This window comes from Microtus pennsylvanicus, chromosome 3, assembly GCF_037038515.1.
Source record: "Microtus pennsylvanicus isolate mMicPen1 chromosome 3, mMicPen1.hap1, whole genome shotgun sequence".
Classification (NCBI taxonomy): Eukaryota; Metazoa; Chordata; class Mammalia; order Rodentia; family Cricetidae; genus Microtus; species Microtus pennsylvanicus.
Genome location: NC_134581.1, coordinates 117,523,637 through 117,540,808, shown reverse-complemented (window position 1 = coordinate 117,540,808; position 17,172 = coordinate 117,523,637). Strand labels below are relative to the sequence as shown.

General features: G+C 42.1%; 1 protein-coding gene across 1 annotated transcript in view; it reads right to left on the bottom strand.

The window, feature by feature from the left end:
* The window catches only part of Necab1 (N-terminal EF-hand calcium binding protein 1), a 150,343-nt gene that overhangs the window by 31,753 nt on the left and 101,418 nt on the right, over positions 1–17,172 (bottom strand). Inside the window, exon 6 of the mRNA XM_075966928.1 lies at positions 5,563–5,699. Within this exon, the coding sequence (XP_075823043.1) occupies positions 5,563–5,699 (137 nt within the window). The remainder of the gene's footprint in view (positions 1–5,562; positions 5,700–17,172) is intronic.

Here is a 17,172-nt window from a genome sequence, read left to right as displayed (position 1 = left end):
TTTACCTTCTGATGGTTTTGGTTCTTGAGATATATTTTTCTGCTCTCTGAATCATTTTGTGATAGCTAAAGAAAACCCATTTTGTGTGAGGGATTCATCTTGGTACTAAGAGCTCTTTGTCTCTGACTCCTTGACCCCCTTACAAAAACGTAAGGTCATGATGACCTGCTTGCTATGAAATGACTAACTGCTTGGTTTGGATTCTGTAACTTAGCTTATGTGGTTGTTCCAGGACTATTTTGAGGCCCCCTTCAGCATCTAACCGTTCAGAGCAAAGCAGTTCCCGTGGTTTTGCTTTCAAACTCCTTCCTTTACATCAGGTAGTGATGACACACACCTTTAATCTCAGCACTCAGCAGGCGGCAGAGGCAGGTGGTTCTTCAAATTCCAGACCAGCCTGGCCTACAGAGTGAGTTTCAGGACAGTCAGGGCTTCACAGAGAAACCCCATCTTGAGGTCCTTCATTCTCCTGCCTCTGCTCTGCTTGTTTCTCGCTGCTTTGGATTAGAGACTGTGCGGCCCTGCTAGCCGTTTTCATAAGCCTGGCTCGTTGTAGTCTGAATTGAGTCTGATGGTCTTTCTCCGGGGCTCTCGCATCCACAACAATCCTTGTTTCTTTTGCTTTTGTATGGTGTTTGCTTTGCTCTTTCTGTCGCGCCTCCCCTCCCTTTCCATTCCAGCCGGAGGACACACAAGGCAGGTTGGCATTTTTTTGTGTGTGTGTGCTCTGTACATTAGCCAAGTCACACCTTCCCATCGGAGTCTTTAAGCCTTTCTTAGGTTTGATGAGGACTCTCTCTTAGGTTAACCAGATCTTTCACTCCAGTGTCCCGTAACTGGACCCTTCGAGCCCTGAGGTCAGTGATCTGGAAACACCGGACCCTAAAGGGGTCAGGATGAGTGCGTCAGGATGAAGGCCTCTGTCTGGCGTCTCATCTTCAGCTTTGTGCCCTGTCCCCATTGTACTTCTAAGATTCTCCAGACTGGGAAGAGTCAGACCCTGAAAGCCCATGGTGGGGATTTCCACAACGCGTCAGGCTCCCTTTGACCCCACCGTCAGTTCCACACGGCTCTGACAACTCTTTAGCACTCCAAGGTTCTTCGGGCTCTTTGCTGTGAACACATCTTCCTCTCGCACAGCCTGTGTGAGCTGCTTCCCTGGAGCATTGAAATCACTCACCATTCTTCTTTTCAGATTTCCAATTTCTAGTTTGGGGCTTGGCTTTAGGGCACGCTCTTTCTTTTTTACTGTTTCTGTGTTAATGGCTATTTTATCCAGGCATTTTTAATGTCGATTTTGAAAGTTTAGGCAAAGAACAACAAAAACAAAAATTCACATATATCTAGTCTCCAAAATTCACATATATCTAGTCTTGAATTTCCCCTACGGATCTCCACACAGCAGGAGCCCCGTGCTTTGGTGACACAGGCAATCACAAGCCACGCAAGGATTTGTAATCACTTGTCAGTGAAATTAAAGCCTTTTCTTTCTTCTATAACAGACAACTTTCAAAAGGCAAAAGAATGACTTCCAAACCCAGGAGGACTCATTTGTATCCCTGCCTATAGAAGAAATTTGGGAAACAGTTCAAACTTAGAGATTCCATTACACAAAGGAAATCCACGTCTAATTGAACTGTGTTCTGGCAATGCAGCTCGTGAAGAGGAGGGTTTATGCCTCAGAACAGGGGTCCCCTTGAGGGGAGCTTCCACATCACATAGTGATCATTCTTGCCACTGGCTATTAGGTTCTTTCAACAGGCAGGGAATTAAAGTGACTCCCACTTAGCCAGTTAGCCAGGGCAGACACAAAGATGGCATGAAATGCCATCTGAGGATCTCACCTCTGTGACATTCCAGCTGTGCATATCCCCTTCTCTGAAATTGCCGTTTTCACATGAATGGGCACAGACATTATGCCCAGCCCAGCACATCTGACTCATTATTGCAGGATGAGTGATGCTCTGTGATTCTGCCTGGGGCTGCCAGGAGGAGATGTTCTCTCTGGATTTCCTCCTTCCCAACCAGTCTGTGTCCCTTGGTTTCACGACTATTAAATCCTAAAGTAATGTTGATGCTGAAGGGGAAGAGAGTTGTTATGACCCAGGGAATGTTAATGAAAATGAAGCATACAACCCTTGACTTTGTAAAGCATCATGGAACCCTCATTTGTGATATTAAAAACTGAGGAGTTTTATAATTTTTTTGCTTCTCCTCACTCTTCTCTTCATCAAATATGTACTATACAGAGTTGCAAGATGAATTTTTCTCTGTGGTTTCTTTAGATTGCTCTTTTGTAATCACTAACAGCAAACTATTATAGAATTAACTTATAATGCACTTGCCTAGCTTTTAGGATCTTCCAGGTAGCAATGGATTGTCCTCCTTGCTGTCCCTAATGTGCTGCTCTTCTCAAAGGCTCGCTCTCATTCATTCAGTTCCCACTCACTCAACCTGTAGATGGGAGAAATGCAAAGACCCCACGCCCTGGAAATGCAAAGATGGACGGAGAGGATGAGGATGTACAAGGCTGAGTTAAGTGAGAAAACGCGGCACAACTAGAGTGCTTGATATAGGATGTGGAGATGGGAGAGCCTGTTCGGCATGAGGCTTTATGGAAAGAGAAATGTGGAGGGAGAAAGCAAACTTAGGAAAGCTAGCCGGATGACAGGTTATCCAGCTTGCGGTGGGTCAGAGCACAGGAGAGAATATCAACCTGCCTGTTGAAGTCTTTCCACTGATCCAGTTCAAGGATGCTCAACCTAGGAAGCTTTCCCAAGGCTGTTTTAATTGATAGTTTGGAACAGGACAGCCTTTGTCTTACTGTCAGTCACTGGTTTTGGTCCTGGGGGGTCTCTGTTCATGCTGGCCTTTGTAGCAACAGGTAGGAAAGGAGATGCAACCTTCCAGGTTAGGGCTAATGAATGCTTCCTTCTGAGTCACCAGAAACTTCATAATGGGTATAGCGGACACAAGCCGATAGTGGTGTAATTTTCTACTTATTTTAAAAATTAATGTGTTCAGAAACCCCTGAGAGTATGGTTTAGTCACATTCCATATCACAACAACAAAAGACCCGTGGTAGTTCCCATTATTCAAGCCGTTTTGGGCGCTGTAAATCTAGAAGTAAAAGGTTCATTAATCTTTGCTGTCTCCGATTTTTTCTTAAACTCTGAATTACTTTGTTCCTTCTCATTAAACACAGCTGCTTTGCAACTTCTGGTTGCAAGCACAAGTTGAAAGCAAGCCTAAACACCACACAATTGTTCGTTAAACATTTGCTCTGTGTGTGTGTATATTGCTATGTGTGTCCTGTGTTTGTAGGCAATAACTATAAGAGGGGATGGAAATAGAACCCAAAGAATGGAGGCGAAGAGGCTGTGCTGAGGCCTTTCTAAGTCTCTTCAGGTGGCAAATGACTGGTTCTAAGAGGAATGACTTTGAATCCACATGATCCAAACCAAAGAAACAATAAGGATCATCATTTTCTCACCAAGAACATGGGATCAGCTTTATTGTGTCTTAGTACATTCCTTTATCTTCTCGCACTGGAGGAGGTGGTGTGCTGACTTCCTGAAGTGAATTTCTATGCCTTGCTATTTGGTGTGGAATCACTCAACATAGTGAGAAGAAAGTGTGAGTGTGAAGAGAGACCCAGCAAAGGATGCATTCCAACGTTCATCTGCTGTACCCCAAGTCTTTCATCTATCGGCACAGGCTCACTGTATTCTGAAGTTATGATGTGGGAGTCCCCTCTGTGTTCTGTGATTATCATTAATAAATAAAGAAACTGCCTTGGCCTGTTAATAGGGCAGAACTTAGGTAGGTAGGGAAGACAGAACTGAATGCTGGGCAAAAGAAGGGCAGAGTCAGAGAGACACTATGGAGCTGCCAGAGTCAGACATGCCAGAACTTTGCTGGTAGGCCAAAACCTCGTGGTGATATATAGATTAATAGAAATGAGTTAAATTAAGATGTAAGAGTTAGCCAATAAGAAGCTAGAGCTAATAGGCCTAGCAGTGATTTAATTAATACAATTTCTGTGTGGTTATTTCGGGGCTAAGCTAGCTGGGCGGCCGGAAAGAACCCGCGGCCAGCCTCCTGAAACAAAGTTATAGGCTTTCTTTTGCTGGACCTTGGCAGTGCTCATTCATCCATTGATACTACGGAGATGTCTTGATAATCATACACCCATTAATTTGCTTACAGAAAAATTGGTCTTACAGAATGAGTTATTGCCACCTAGTGCTAAAACCTTACTGCATGGTCCCAAGATGTGCATGTTAGAGAAGTCGTATTGAGAGGCTTAAAGTTATGTGTTAACCAGTGTATGTCAGAAGAACGAGAGTTTGCCCTTGTACATTTTGCAAGGCACCCACAATGTTAATTCAGTAACAAACCCAATGGCTTGAATCATTCTGACACCACGTCACAGACAGGCTCCTTGTCAGCACTACTGTCTTCACCATGTTGTTACTTTTCTTATTAGTGGTGCAAACTGGTAGCGTCAGCTTTTAAGTTGTTCACTATTCTGCATCTTAAAAATAATCCAACCTGTTTAATGAATGCCCACTCATTCCAACATAACCAAGATCACGTGATCTAGTAAGGCCTTTCTTACTGGCACCCTGTTTCCAGGCTATACTGATTTTGAAGGCCAGACCATGGCTTTGAATTCCACTCTGCCATATTTAATATTTCACTGTTCAGAAACTCATTCACAAGCTATTTTCTTTCTCTGCATTTATCTTATTGTGCCTTACAGTTTAGTTTTAGTAACCATGTTTTATGTATGTAATAGGCTTTAGCCCCTTCAGGGGTAATATTTTGTTAAACATATATTAATATCATCTATATTGCCTTTTAAAATCTTCTCTAGTTACTAAATTCTAAATTCACATTTGTTGACAACACAATAAAAAGTGATTTTTTTTCTAAAGCAGGTTCACTAGAGAGGTCCCTGGCATTGCTTTAAAACCTGTTAGTTCATGTGATTAGCTTTCTCTAGAATAAGCAGAATAACCCTCAACTGCCTTACCAGAAGGATAGCATCCAAACACTAGGTGAAGCCAGACTAATCATGCAGAAGAGGGGAGGACAGAGGTTATTGTGAACATGGTTCACAGAAGTAACTCAGCAGGTCTCATAGGGGACGCACAGAGGCTGGAAAGACTAGAGGGAGCTTGCACAGGTCTGCACTAGGACCTTTGCATGTGTCATGGTTGTGTAGCTTGGTGTTCTTGTGGGACTCCTGACAATGGGTGTGGGGATGTCTCTGACTCATTTGCCTGCTCTTGGGATCCATTTCCATCTACTGGGTTGCCTTGTCCAGCTTTGATATGAGGGTTTGTTCCTATTTTTATTGTGTCTTGCTATGCTATGTTTAGCTGATATCCATGGGAGACCTGCTCTTTTTTATTCTTATTTTTGAAGAGAAAGGAGGAGTGAATTTGGGGGAGGGGGAGGAATACTGGGAGGAGTGAAGGGAGAGGAGGCTGCAGTCAAGATGTGATAGATGAGAGAATAATAATAAAGTATAACAATAAAGAAAACACTAGTTGCCTTTCTTGACGGGTTTGCTCCTCAGTCGTTTCCATGGCACATTCCAGAGAGTTCTGGAGAGACTGCAGCTGGTTTAAGGTCTCCTTCAGCAAAAACCGAGTGACAAATTGTTCCAAGTTGGAGGCTTCCTGGTAGTCCTGTGGGTTACAAAACAAACATAATTAGAAATTCAGTAGTGATAAACGCTCAGGAACAGATTTTTTTCCCAAGTACCCACTTTGAGACTAATCCTCGGAAGTGGAGCAGAGAAAGAAAAGAGGCGTTGTGTGGAAGGATTGAACTGGCCAGAGACTGAATTTGATTACGGACTCCAATATATCAGTTCTCATTGCACGCATCATTATGACATGAGAAGCTTCTGCCAGACACTCACTGTGCCGTGGACTTGCTTCTTGACTGTCTTCCCTTCTCTGTCATGAGCCAAAATAAATCCCCCCCTTTCATCATCTCTGTCGGACATTTTGATCACTGTGACATAGAAGTGACTGACTCGGTGAGAAGGGTATTGCTCAGTTCAATCAATGAAAAGATTTACTTGCTTCTATCCCTCGACAAAATGGTATTTCCATGATGGTAAATACAGAACCAGAGGAAATGTCAGTGCTGAGAAGCCATCATGAACCATGGCATTCTGGGAAATGAGAAGATGCAGCTGCAAATCAAAGCAGATGAAATAGAGCTAACCTTCGGGGACCTCACTCTTCTCACGTGCAAATCAGGCTGAGTAACCCTGGCACACACTGCAAACTAAGAAACTCTCTGCTTCTATCAGTTCTAAATTGTAAAGTATTTGCCGGTGTCCTTCTGATAGAGTTTTTTTTTTCCCTGTCCACAGAATAACATCATAGAAAATTTCATTTAGCAAAATTTTCAGACATCGGCCTTTAGAAAAGTTCATTCCTTAGAGTTGAAAACCCAGGAAATTTTCTTAGCCACAAGCCTAGCAACTTTACCTAAGAATTCAAAACTGTCCTTAAACTTTACTTAAAAATATTAACCATAAAATACAAAGTCCCATGCTTATGTTAGATATAAGAACCTTGGATTAAGTTGAACTGAGTTAAAACACACAAAATCCTTTGCTTGATCTCAGCGGTTAATAATTTCTGGCAGCCAAAGCTTCCCAGAATTATTTCTCAGTATTTTCTTTACAACCAAAGACAGCTTTTATCGAGCTTGAGTGTGTTGACAGAACAAAGGCTGCGTTTGATTCTTACCCTGCAGTTGTCCCCATTTTACCAGCACGTTTTAAAAATGAAATTTATTAAGATGAACACAAGGCACAATTGCACAGCCAGAAATTTTGCCAGCTCATCTGCATCCCAGGATAAACTATGACTAATCCCAAACAGGAGGGTAACTCCTGGGCCCGCTTGCAGACGGCATTGAACAGCGAGCAGACAATGCACTCAGTGAGCAATGACTACAGTGTTGGCTTTAGGTTTTTCCCATTTAAATGGTAAATATTTGTTACTATTATGTCAGACTAGAAAGGGGATTTTTCCATTGCTTTTTTGATGATGACTTTGCAGATACATGGAATGACACATTACATATACATATATGTAAATGTATATGACCACGTTAAATATTCATTTGATATTTAAGCGCCTTGTTTTACAGATAAATGTCTATCCTCAACATTTTATCATGTTGATATTGTGTTTCTATATGTAAAGACTTTAGCCAACTTAAATACTTTAAAAATAATTAATTTTATTTGATAATTTCATACATCTATAATGCATCTTTGTCAGTTCCAATTTTCCTCACTTATCTGCCGGGCACGCCATTTGGACCAACGAATCTGCTTTCTACTTTCGTGCCTTTAAAACACTCCATTGAGTTTAACTGAGCTGGCTTTTGTGTGCAGAGGTATGGGGTTTTTGTTGAATCATGGTCAACTTGTCAGCGGCTGTTGACTTTGAAGAAAAGTGACTCCCTCTCCTCTATCAAACATTCACTGCTAACAGATTGTCTCTTCCATTAGGGATGGGGCCTTGCATGCTCCTCCCCCACCAAGCAGAATGCAGACACACTGGGTCATGCAGGCACGCACAGTGATGATGAATCATGAACGCAATGGCCATGCTGTGCTGAGAAGATAAAGCTTCAGAGACATTCTTCCGATTCCCCAGTTCTTACAGTCTTTCTGCCCATCTTCCAGGATGTTCCCTGACCCTTGGGCAGACAGTGCAATATGGATATCCTGTCTAAAGCTGACCATGAAGTGAGACATTCAAGGAAAATTAAAATCAGCCTGGTTCTTCTGTCTTGGTTCCCCCATGGCAACACAGGCGTTATCTTATTCTCACTCCTCTAGGCATTCTGGAGGGTTTGTGATAACGTTGATGAAATGCTCTGCCCAGCTGAAAGAGAATATTGAACAGGAATATTGAGAGCTTGACATTGACAAAGATGGAAAGATGGGAAGTGAGATGAGGCTTTAGGACACTAAGAGTTTTTAATCAGTTCCTAAGGGTTGCTGTCAAGTGCTGCTCATAGGTATGAGGAGAATAAATAACTTTTCTTCTTCTTCTTTTTCTTCTTCTTCTTCTTCTTCTTCTTCTTCTTCTTCTTCTTCTTCTTCTTCTTCTTCTTCTTCTTCTTCTTCTTCTTCTTCTTCTTCTTCTTCTTCTTCTTCTTCTTCTAAATGTTTTCTTTATTATTTATTATCTATACAGTATTCTGCCTGCATGTACACCTGCCGACCAGAAGAGGGCATCAGATCTCATTATAGATGGTTGTGAGCCACCATATGGTTGCTGAGAATTGAACTCAGGACCTTTGGAAGAGCAGTCAGTGATCTTAACCTCTGAGCCATTTTTCCAGCCCATAACTTTTCTTCTTTAAAACAAAATTTAAACTATTTTTGTTAGCATACAAAGTAATGCATTTCATGATGGCATTTTCAGATTCCATCTCCCGCTGCTATCTCCCCTCAGTACCCTCCCTTCTGATTTCATGTCACATAGAATTCTATTATCCTCTCTTTTCCACCTTCTCAGTCGCTTGATATTCCACTCTCTCCTCCATGGTTCCCTTTCTAGTCTCTCTCTCTCTCTCTCTCTCTCTCTCTCTCTCTCTCACACACACACACACACACACACACACAGAGCTAAATCCCATATGCTCTGCACGGGGATAGAAATGCAGTTATTTGACTTAAAATAGGACCACCTGTGACCACTCCTGGGCTTCTACCCAAGTGATCCTGAGTCCTGACACGATGCTGCGCTATCGACAATAGTCAGAAAACAAGACGGGTTGAGGTGCTCATTGAAAGATGAATGTGTAGAGAATGCAATATACACACACACTGGGATTTCATACAGCCACGAGAAATAAATGGAATTATAGATGCAGCAGGAGATCATTACTCCACTTGAAAGAAGACTGGATTCTCACATTCCCGTTTATTCTTCCAGACTGACTTCAGGGCGCAGACTTCTCAACCCTTACTGACCTGAAACCATCTTTTATTTCCACACAGCCCCTTTCCTTCTCTGTGTTCCTGGAACATCTTTTCTCTACTTGGGGAAGAGGATTTGGCATTTTACACTGTAATCTTGGGTCACATCCGTAGGTGTCAAGATTGTATCTTTTCATCTCTGTTTCCTGAGTGTTCAGAATAGCTCCTGGCCCACACCAGCTGCCCTCAAAGTGATTAAAGAGTGTGTGAGGAACAGGACACCACATAAAGACATGGGGGCCAGGAGTCTGAGCCCTGGGTGCTCGCGATGCGTGCAGTCACCCGCTGCCCCCTGTGTGTAGCTCTTGTAGGCTGTGCATGCCGCTGCCTGCTTTGCCTGGTTGTGCGGTTCTGTTGCAAAGGGGACAGAGCTTTGCTCTCAGCAGACTGTTTGTCCTCATTTCATTTTTCTGGACCATTTGTTAGTCTTCTCTCCTTTCTTCCCACCAGATCCGTGCTCTGAGATGGCAGACCCAGGTGGCACAGATCCAGCCTCCTTCCCTGCTCCCCCCCCCCACGCAGATGTTCCTTTGGAAGGCAATGGCAGAGAAGCAGATGGAAAATTAAATAGATAGCAAGCTGGGAAATGTCAAAGCCTGGCCCTTTCATCCTCAACAAATGAATTGATGGAGAAATACAAAGAGCGATCTTGCGTTCCCGTCTCCCTGGAACGCTGCTGTGTTGGTATTTGACACATGCTCATTTGAGCAAAGCCCAGTGCTTAGGAACATGTAGGGAAGAACTTCCTAGAATCTAGAAAGCATTGGGTAGCAAATGCATGGATGGTGCTGGGTGTTTCGGTTCTTCTTATTCAGACATTGTTCAGTCTTCCTGTCTCTTAGGAAGGTGATGGAGAAACAAGAGCTGGCACTATTTCTCAGACCCAAATGATGTTTACTCAACTCATTGGTATTCGAACCATTAGGTGGAAATTATTAGCCATATGCCCTTAATATTTTCATTTTTTACTTTGGAAAGTCAAAATGTCAGCATCTCAGTCTCAACTCTAGGTATTTTTTTGTTGTTGTTTTTTTAAATTTTGTTTTATTTATTTATGTATTTATTTATTTATTATTTTGTGAATCTAAAACAGGGCTTGCATTCATTCAAGTAAAAAAGTCCCACACTTGATGCTAACTTGAAAATTGTGCTTCTCAGGGACTGCCTGTTCATCTTAATTGCATTTCTCCGCAAGTGAGCACAGCACATCTGCATGTTAGAAGAGTAGAGAACTTGGCTATTAACCCAGTATGAGTCATCTCAGTTAATCAGGACATTAGAGCATCAGGCTTGCTTGTTCGTCTTTGCCGTATGGAAGGTGTAATCAAGTCAGTGAAACCCAGTCACAACGTCTCCTTGCTGGGGACATCAGATGCTGTCACAGTTGAGTTGGCAGGGCTACTGCTTCTGTCTGCCTGAAACTTTCTCTGGTGTGAGACGTCATTCCAAATATTATTCAATCTTCCTGTCTATTAGAAAGGTAAGAAGAAATGAAACCTGACACTGTTTCTCAGATCCAAATAATGCTTACCAAAGTCATTGATAAAGGACACATACATTGAATTATGAAGCAGAAATTGCTAGCCATCCATATGCCTTTGGAGGGAGAAAAGGGAAGCGAGAGATGATGTCATTATATTATAACCTCAAAAATAAAATTAAAAATTCAGAAAAAGTCTCTGAAGGCGTCTACATGACTGTTCTTCTGTGCTTGGGCCATTTGACAGCTGTAAGAACTTGCAACATTCTCATAACTCTTAAGGAGAGTTATCACCAAGTTGCTTCAAGGGCCAAATGAAGAAAGTCATGTGAATGCATAGTACGTTTTCTAACTCAGAGATTTTGATAAATGTTTGTTATCTCTAGGAATGTCATGAGGGAGGATGTCATGAATTATAATCAGTATCTCAAAATAAAAAAGACCTAAATTTATCTGCCACAATAATACAATATACCAGAATATATTTACCCAAGATAAATGAACAGTTGGCATTTGATGGGCAGTGGGTTCCCTACATAAATTACATTTTTAGAATTATTTATGCCCGTATTTTCATTTTAAAAGTTTTATTTTCAAAAATCTTTTGAGATATAATTATTTCATTTCCTCCTCCCCTCTCCTCCCTCCCAAACCGTGCATTTATCCCTCTTGCTTTCTTTCAAATTCATGGCCTTTTTCAATTGATTGTTGTTGCACACACACATGCATGCACACACACATGCATGCACACACACGTTAAATAAAGCCTCTTCAGTTTGCATAATATTAGTTTACCGTCTCTTGCACATATGTTTTCAGGGCTGCACACATGTATTTCTTTACTGTGTGCCTGCTACCTTGCTTTCTCTAAGATACAGGCCTTTCATGTATAGTTGTGGTGCTGTATTTAAGTTATGATTCATGTAATTGTCTTGAGGCGTATGAAGCTCAAAATGCAGCACTCTGCAACAGGGCCAAAGTCTTTACACCCTCGATTTGCTTCTCACTAAGGATGGGGCACAATTCATCATTCTAGCCATTCTTCTAGTATTTACTTTTGCTCCCTCTGAACATCACCTTCCCTCCTTCCAACCAATGCCTCATCATCCAGGATCTTTCTACAAATTCCTTTCTGTCTCTGAAGTTACTGTTTTCTTCATTTCTTTCCAGATTGTTAGATGTGCAGTTAAACTTTTTTTTCCTGTCTTGTTAAGCCTGTGTGGGCCTAACTCTCAGCATCTAGGCTGTCACCTGCTCAGTATCACAGGAATGTAGACAGCAGAGCAATGACTGTGAGAACTGGGGACAAAGGCGAATCTAAGTTAGGAGAAATAAAAACAAATAACGGTATGTAATACCTGGATATGAAAGAGGGAAAGAGAAATACTTGAGCAATGAGAAGTAGCCAAGAAAAGGAACAAAGGGTTAGGAGCAGAAGAGACGAATAAGGAAGGCAGAGCATAGTCAGCCTACTGACAATGTAATTCAGAAGAAGGAAGTCTGAATCTTCCAGAAGAATGGAGCACCATGATCTAGTATTTAAGACTGCATCCCTGAAATAAAAGAGATTTCCTATTAAATACCTGCATGCTTCAAGTAAGGGCTATCAGTTTAGGACAGCACAGTATTTGACTTGAAAGGACAAAGCAAAAATCAGGTGTGGAGGTGCATACCATTGAGGCTGAGGCAGGAGGATAGTGGGCCACATAGCAAGAGCCTGTACTCTGCCCTCCAAAGAGGAGTAAAATTTCTTCCTGTACACAGAGGCAACTTAAGAGGTAAACTGAATATCAAACAAAACATCATGGCTTTGAAAAAGCCATACTTTTATGTTACAACAATAAAGCTAAAAATTTGTTTTTAAAATAAAATGATCGAAGAATTTCAGAAAAATTTGACTTCTGTGAATGAAGTCTTCCTGTGTCCCATGGCCCAACAAATTGTCAAGGTTTGAGAACTGTGGTATAAGGATATTGCTGTGACCCTTTCTCAGGAATCTACAGATCACACCTATAGACAGCCAGAATGAACAGAGATCTCTAAACAGTGCTGACTCGGGTTCCAAGTCTAGGCAAACTGGGGGTAGCTGTAAGCATAGGTTTTAGGCAGTGTGGATTTTATACTCTGGGAACAAGGAGTCATGTTTCCTGCTACTGGAATATGCAAGCATTCATAGGACCTTTTCAAATGAGAAGTCTGGCTGTGTTCATAGACCACATAAAAAGAGTAGTTGGCAGAATCTGGCCAGGCCTGGACCTTGCTCACCCTGATTCGGGCATTTGGTGTAAAGGTTGTCACTACTAAAACTCTGTCTGTGAGTGTCAATGAAAAGGTGCTTTAAAGCCCAGTCTTACCAAGTTGACGCTGAACTCAGCCGAGAATTTGAAGTAAACACTGAGCTAGTTCTGAGGACCTTGCCACCACAGGCAGGTAAACCGTGATGCCTGAGCTGCGGGCACAGTTAGCTGCTCTGCTGTAGATACATTGAAAAGTAAGTAAAGAAAGCAGACTTGGGCAACCTGCAATGTAAAAGTGAGGTAACAGAAAATTCAGCATGGTTCTGGGTTCTCGGACTGAACACCGGCGTGATAAAGCCACAGGGAAAGGCAAGGTAGAGAGGACTGTGGCAAGCCGCTTGCTGATTATGCTCAGGGAAGGCGGGACCACGGCTCCGCCAGAGCCCGCATGTCAAAAGGTGCCCGGGTCACTGGTTGCTTTTCGTTTATTGATCCGGGGAAGGGAGGGGCGATTGCTGGAGTGTTTGTGTTGAAATCACCGGGCTCTCCACTTATTAGTGCTGTTTCCCTCTTATTGCTTCATTCCACAATAAAAAGGTCAAGGCGTGCGTAAGAACCAGTCTGGTAGAGATAAGCTATCTTCATATATTTGAACAGCTGTGGGAATAGACAGATATAGGCTGTAAAACATGGAACTCCTTGGCAGGCAGTAGGGCCAGAAAAAGGGGTAAACACTTGCCAACGGGTGATTTCTATCACCCTCAATCGCTATCCCTTCAACGGCTAGCCTGCACCGCTTTGAAGTGTAAGGCAGTACCAAATGGTGCATTTTTTCAGTGCGAAGACTGCTGGCCTGCATTCATACATAAATTATGCTCAACTTACAGTTGTTGATTATAAAATATTACCATTTCTTTTCTGGTAAATACAGTGCTTTATACCTTACTGCTCACACATTTTTTTGTATCATTTTAAGCTCACAGAACAAGCTTGAGACAGTGCTGAAGCAAACACAACCCCAAGGGCGACAACCTCTTATTTGACGCCGGCTAATCGGCCCTCTGTCAGATGGATACTGCTATTTTAATCATGCTGCTACAATGTCTCCAGTTAGCATCTCCAAGTCACTGAATTCCCAGGCAGAAATGCGTTTTCAAAACACCATATTTAAGTTTTGTGCCTTCGACATAAATTGTCCTTCTCTTTGATTTGAACAAATTTTGAGACTGAACAAATAATTGAATATTAAAACGGTGTGGACATTCTCCAACACCATGGTGTATGGGGAGGAGTGGATACATTTTGATCATGTAAGCACCTGCCAAGTTTTGAAATCCATTTGCCCCTATAGCCCATCTCTGGCTACAATACTCATGTATTCCACTAAGTTTTATTCACAAAATTAACAGCCCCAAGAATGATTAGCGTCTTCAAATGAAAAAAGAATTTGGCCCAGTGGAACTTTGTAGAAAACAAAATGCTGCAATACCCTAAATACAAAGCAACCTTAGTTCTAAGGTGCAGTGTTACTTTGGTCTGTTTAGATAGTGGTAGTATACAGTCTGTTGAAATGGAAGACAAGATTTCAAATCAGAAAGTGGAAGTCTTCATATTCCACTGGTAACCAGCCCGAGAGAACTACATACAAACCCTTCATTTCCCAGGCGACGCGCACACAGATGGAAGACACTTGCTCGGGACAGGAGTGCATGGGCACGCCTTCTGTTGCCTACTTTCACAGGGCCTTTAAAACACAGCAGCTTAGTGAACGTTTCGCAGACTCCAGTCTCAGGAGTCAATGCAAGCCAAAGGGTCTTGATCACCACAGCACCAGCAAGGGCATCCCTGCAAGAAAGGCTTTTGAGGGCTGTAAGCAAGCAATTAAAATGGAAGGGAAGCATTTTCTAGACTGCAGTGGAACTTTGATTTAAGCAGAGGGGTGCGAGAAGGCAGCATCATTTTCCAAACACATTGCTCTTCTGTAGTGGGACTTAAGTCATAGCAGTCTCGGAGTTTTTTTTTTCTTAGAAATCATAGATTTAGGCAAGGGTTTATCAGAGTCTGTCCTATGATAAGTGTTTCCAGGCCTTCATGCATTTGTTGAATAATTTTACTTCCTAGTTTCGTATTTGATGCAGACTTTCTGTGTTGAAGCAAGCAACCGAAAACCTTATTGCTAAAGGCAAACCTCAGACTCTAAAAGAGGCAAATGCAATGCTTGCCACTCTTGCCTCCAAGTATGTTTTCCACCACAGAAATCAAACTTTAAAATTATTGAGAATTATTAAAGCACATTTGTACTATTGGAAAACTTCAGGAAACTGATGATACATAATTAATTCAGTTATTATATAAGCAACAAAAACCACATTTCAAGTTTGTACATTGAGGTCCAGGCTCAGAGAATAAAGGATAGGAAAGATTGTGAGACAATGAGGAAACCTCATGGGTAGCTTGACTGTTTCTCACAAAATTACTCATTTTAATGAGAGGCTTACATCTGCCTCTTTTACCATGGCAACAGGTAGAGCACCTGTACCCAGAAGGTTACAGTATAATCTTCCTTTTGCGCAGAAGAGGCCCTGATGCACCTTAGTGACTGGGCTGCAATGAACTAATTTGAGTGTTTTTTACTCAGCCCTGAATAACATTTTCTGACATTAATGGGGGATAGAATATCAAGCTGGGTGACACACTTGACCATTGGTTTCTCAAATCTATGAAATGGGAACGTCTGGCTTGGTTATTTATTTATTTATTTATTTATTTATTTATTAACCAGAATGAGTTCCCCTATATCTGAGTAGGAAAACGGGAATCATTTCTCTTTTCATCCCACACCACAATGTACTTGTCTTTGTCCAGTCTATTTTCTTTTGTTATAAGCCCTCAACAGATCAGCAAAAGGTATGTATCCCATAGGGTGTGGCACACTGCCATTTTACATGAGTCTGAATCTTATTTCCATGTTTGAGGAACTACTCATGTGCTTAATGAAATGAAGATAATAATTCTAATAATGAAAATGTAGCAATGCCAAACAAACTCCTAGAGAAAGACAGGTAAAAAGTTTAATTAAGGTGCTCAGAGAGGAAGATGGCTTCAGAACATCATGATAAACACCACCCAACATCCCTGAATCTTCAGAGTATTTTTAGCAACACTTTGTGTATGTGCTTGTATGTTCTTAAGTGTATATGTGTACATGTTTGTGTGCAGGCATACATGTATGTGTATGTATGTACATAGATACGCTTGAATGTGAAGAAGGCCAGAGGGTGATGTTGAGTGTTTTCCTCAATTGCTTTTCTATTTTTTTTAGGGTAGGGAGAGGTCTTTCACTAAGCCTATAGCTCACTGATTTGGCTAGACTGGATAGCCAGAAAGCCCTAGGGATCCTTCTGCCTCTGCTGCCCCTGAGCTGGAATTACAGGCATAGGCCTTTGCGTTCAGCTTTCTTTGTGGATGTTGGGACTCTGAACCCATGTCTTTGTGCTTCTGTGGCAATACCGACTGGCCTATACCTCCAGGGTTTAGCAATGTTTGCTGTCATACTCGGGGTGTATCTGATTTACATGTCGTCATACTCGGGGTGAATCTGACTTCCCTGCCGTCATACTCGGGGTGTATCTGATTTACATGTCGTCATACTCGGGGTGAATCTGACTTCCCTGCTGTCATACTTGGGGTGTATCTGATTTACATGCCGTCATACTCGGGGTGTATCTGACTTACATGATGTCATACTCGGGGTGTATCTGAATTACATGCTTTCCATCATTGGCTCAAGAATACTTCTAGAACTTTTTGAGGGTACTCACATTTAGCCTTAGCACAATATTGGTATTGAGCATAAAAACTGACTTGAATTGTGAGTTGACTTGATGAGGAAAGGGACTTTCTGCGTCATAGCAGGGCACAAGACAAGGGTATGTAGAAGTCAAACATCTCAATAAGATTATAAACATCAAGGATAAGACTTGAGACTCTCCGGCCACAGAGGCCCACATCTTGGTTTTGGTTTGGGTCTAACTCTGTCCCTTTCTGTGCCCCTTTCTGTCTCAGCATTTCTTACCTTCCTCCAATTCAGTTTAATCCCATGTTCCCATACTTAGCAAGCTTCCCTCCACCTCCTGTGACATGCTAGCAGTGAATTCCCCAGAGGCTCATATGTTGGGAATTTTATTTCCAGAGCCTTATGTCAGTGGACTTGGAGGTGTGGACTTTGGAAGGAACAGGATTAAAGGGATTACAGGGGTCAGACCTTCATGACGACATTAGTGACTTTGGAGGAAATGCAAGCCATGTATTTGGTTCCCTCTGCCAGGTTATGGTATAGCCAGAAGGCCCTTCCTTGTCAGGCACAGAGCATCATGCTCTTGGCTGCCCTGGTCTTCAGAAGAACATGCCAAACAATGTTC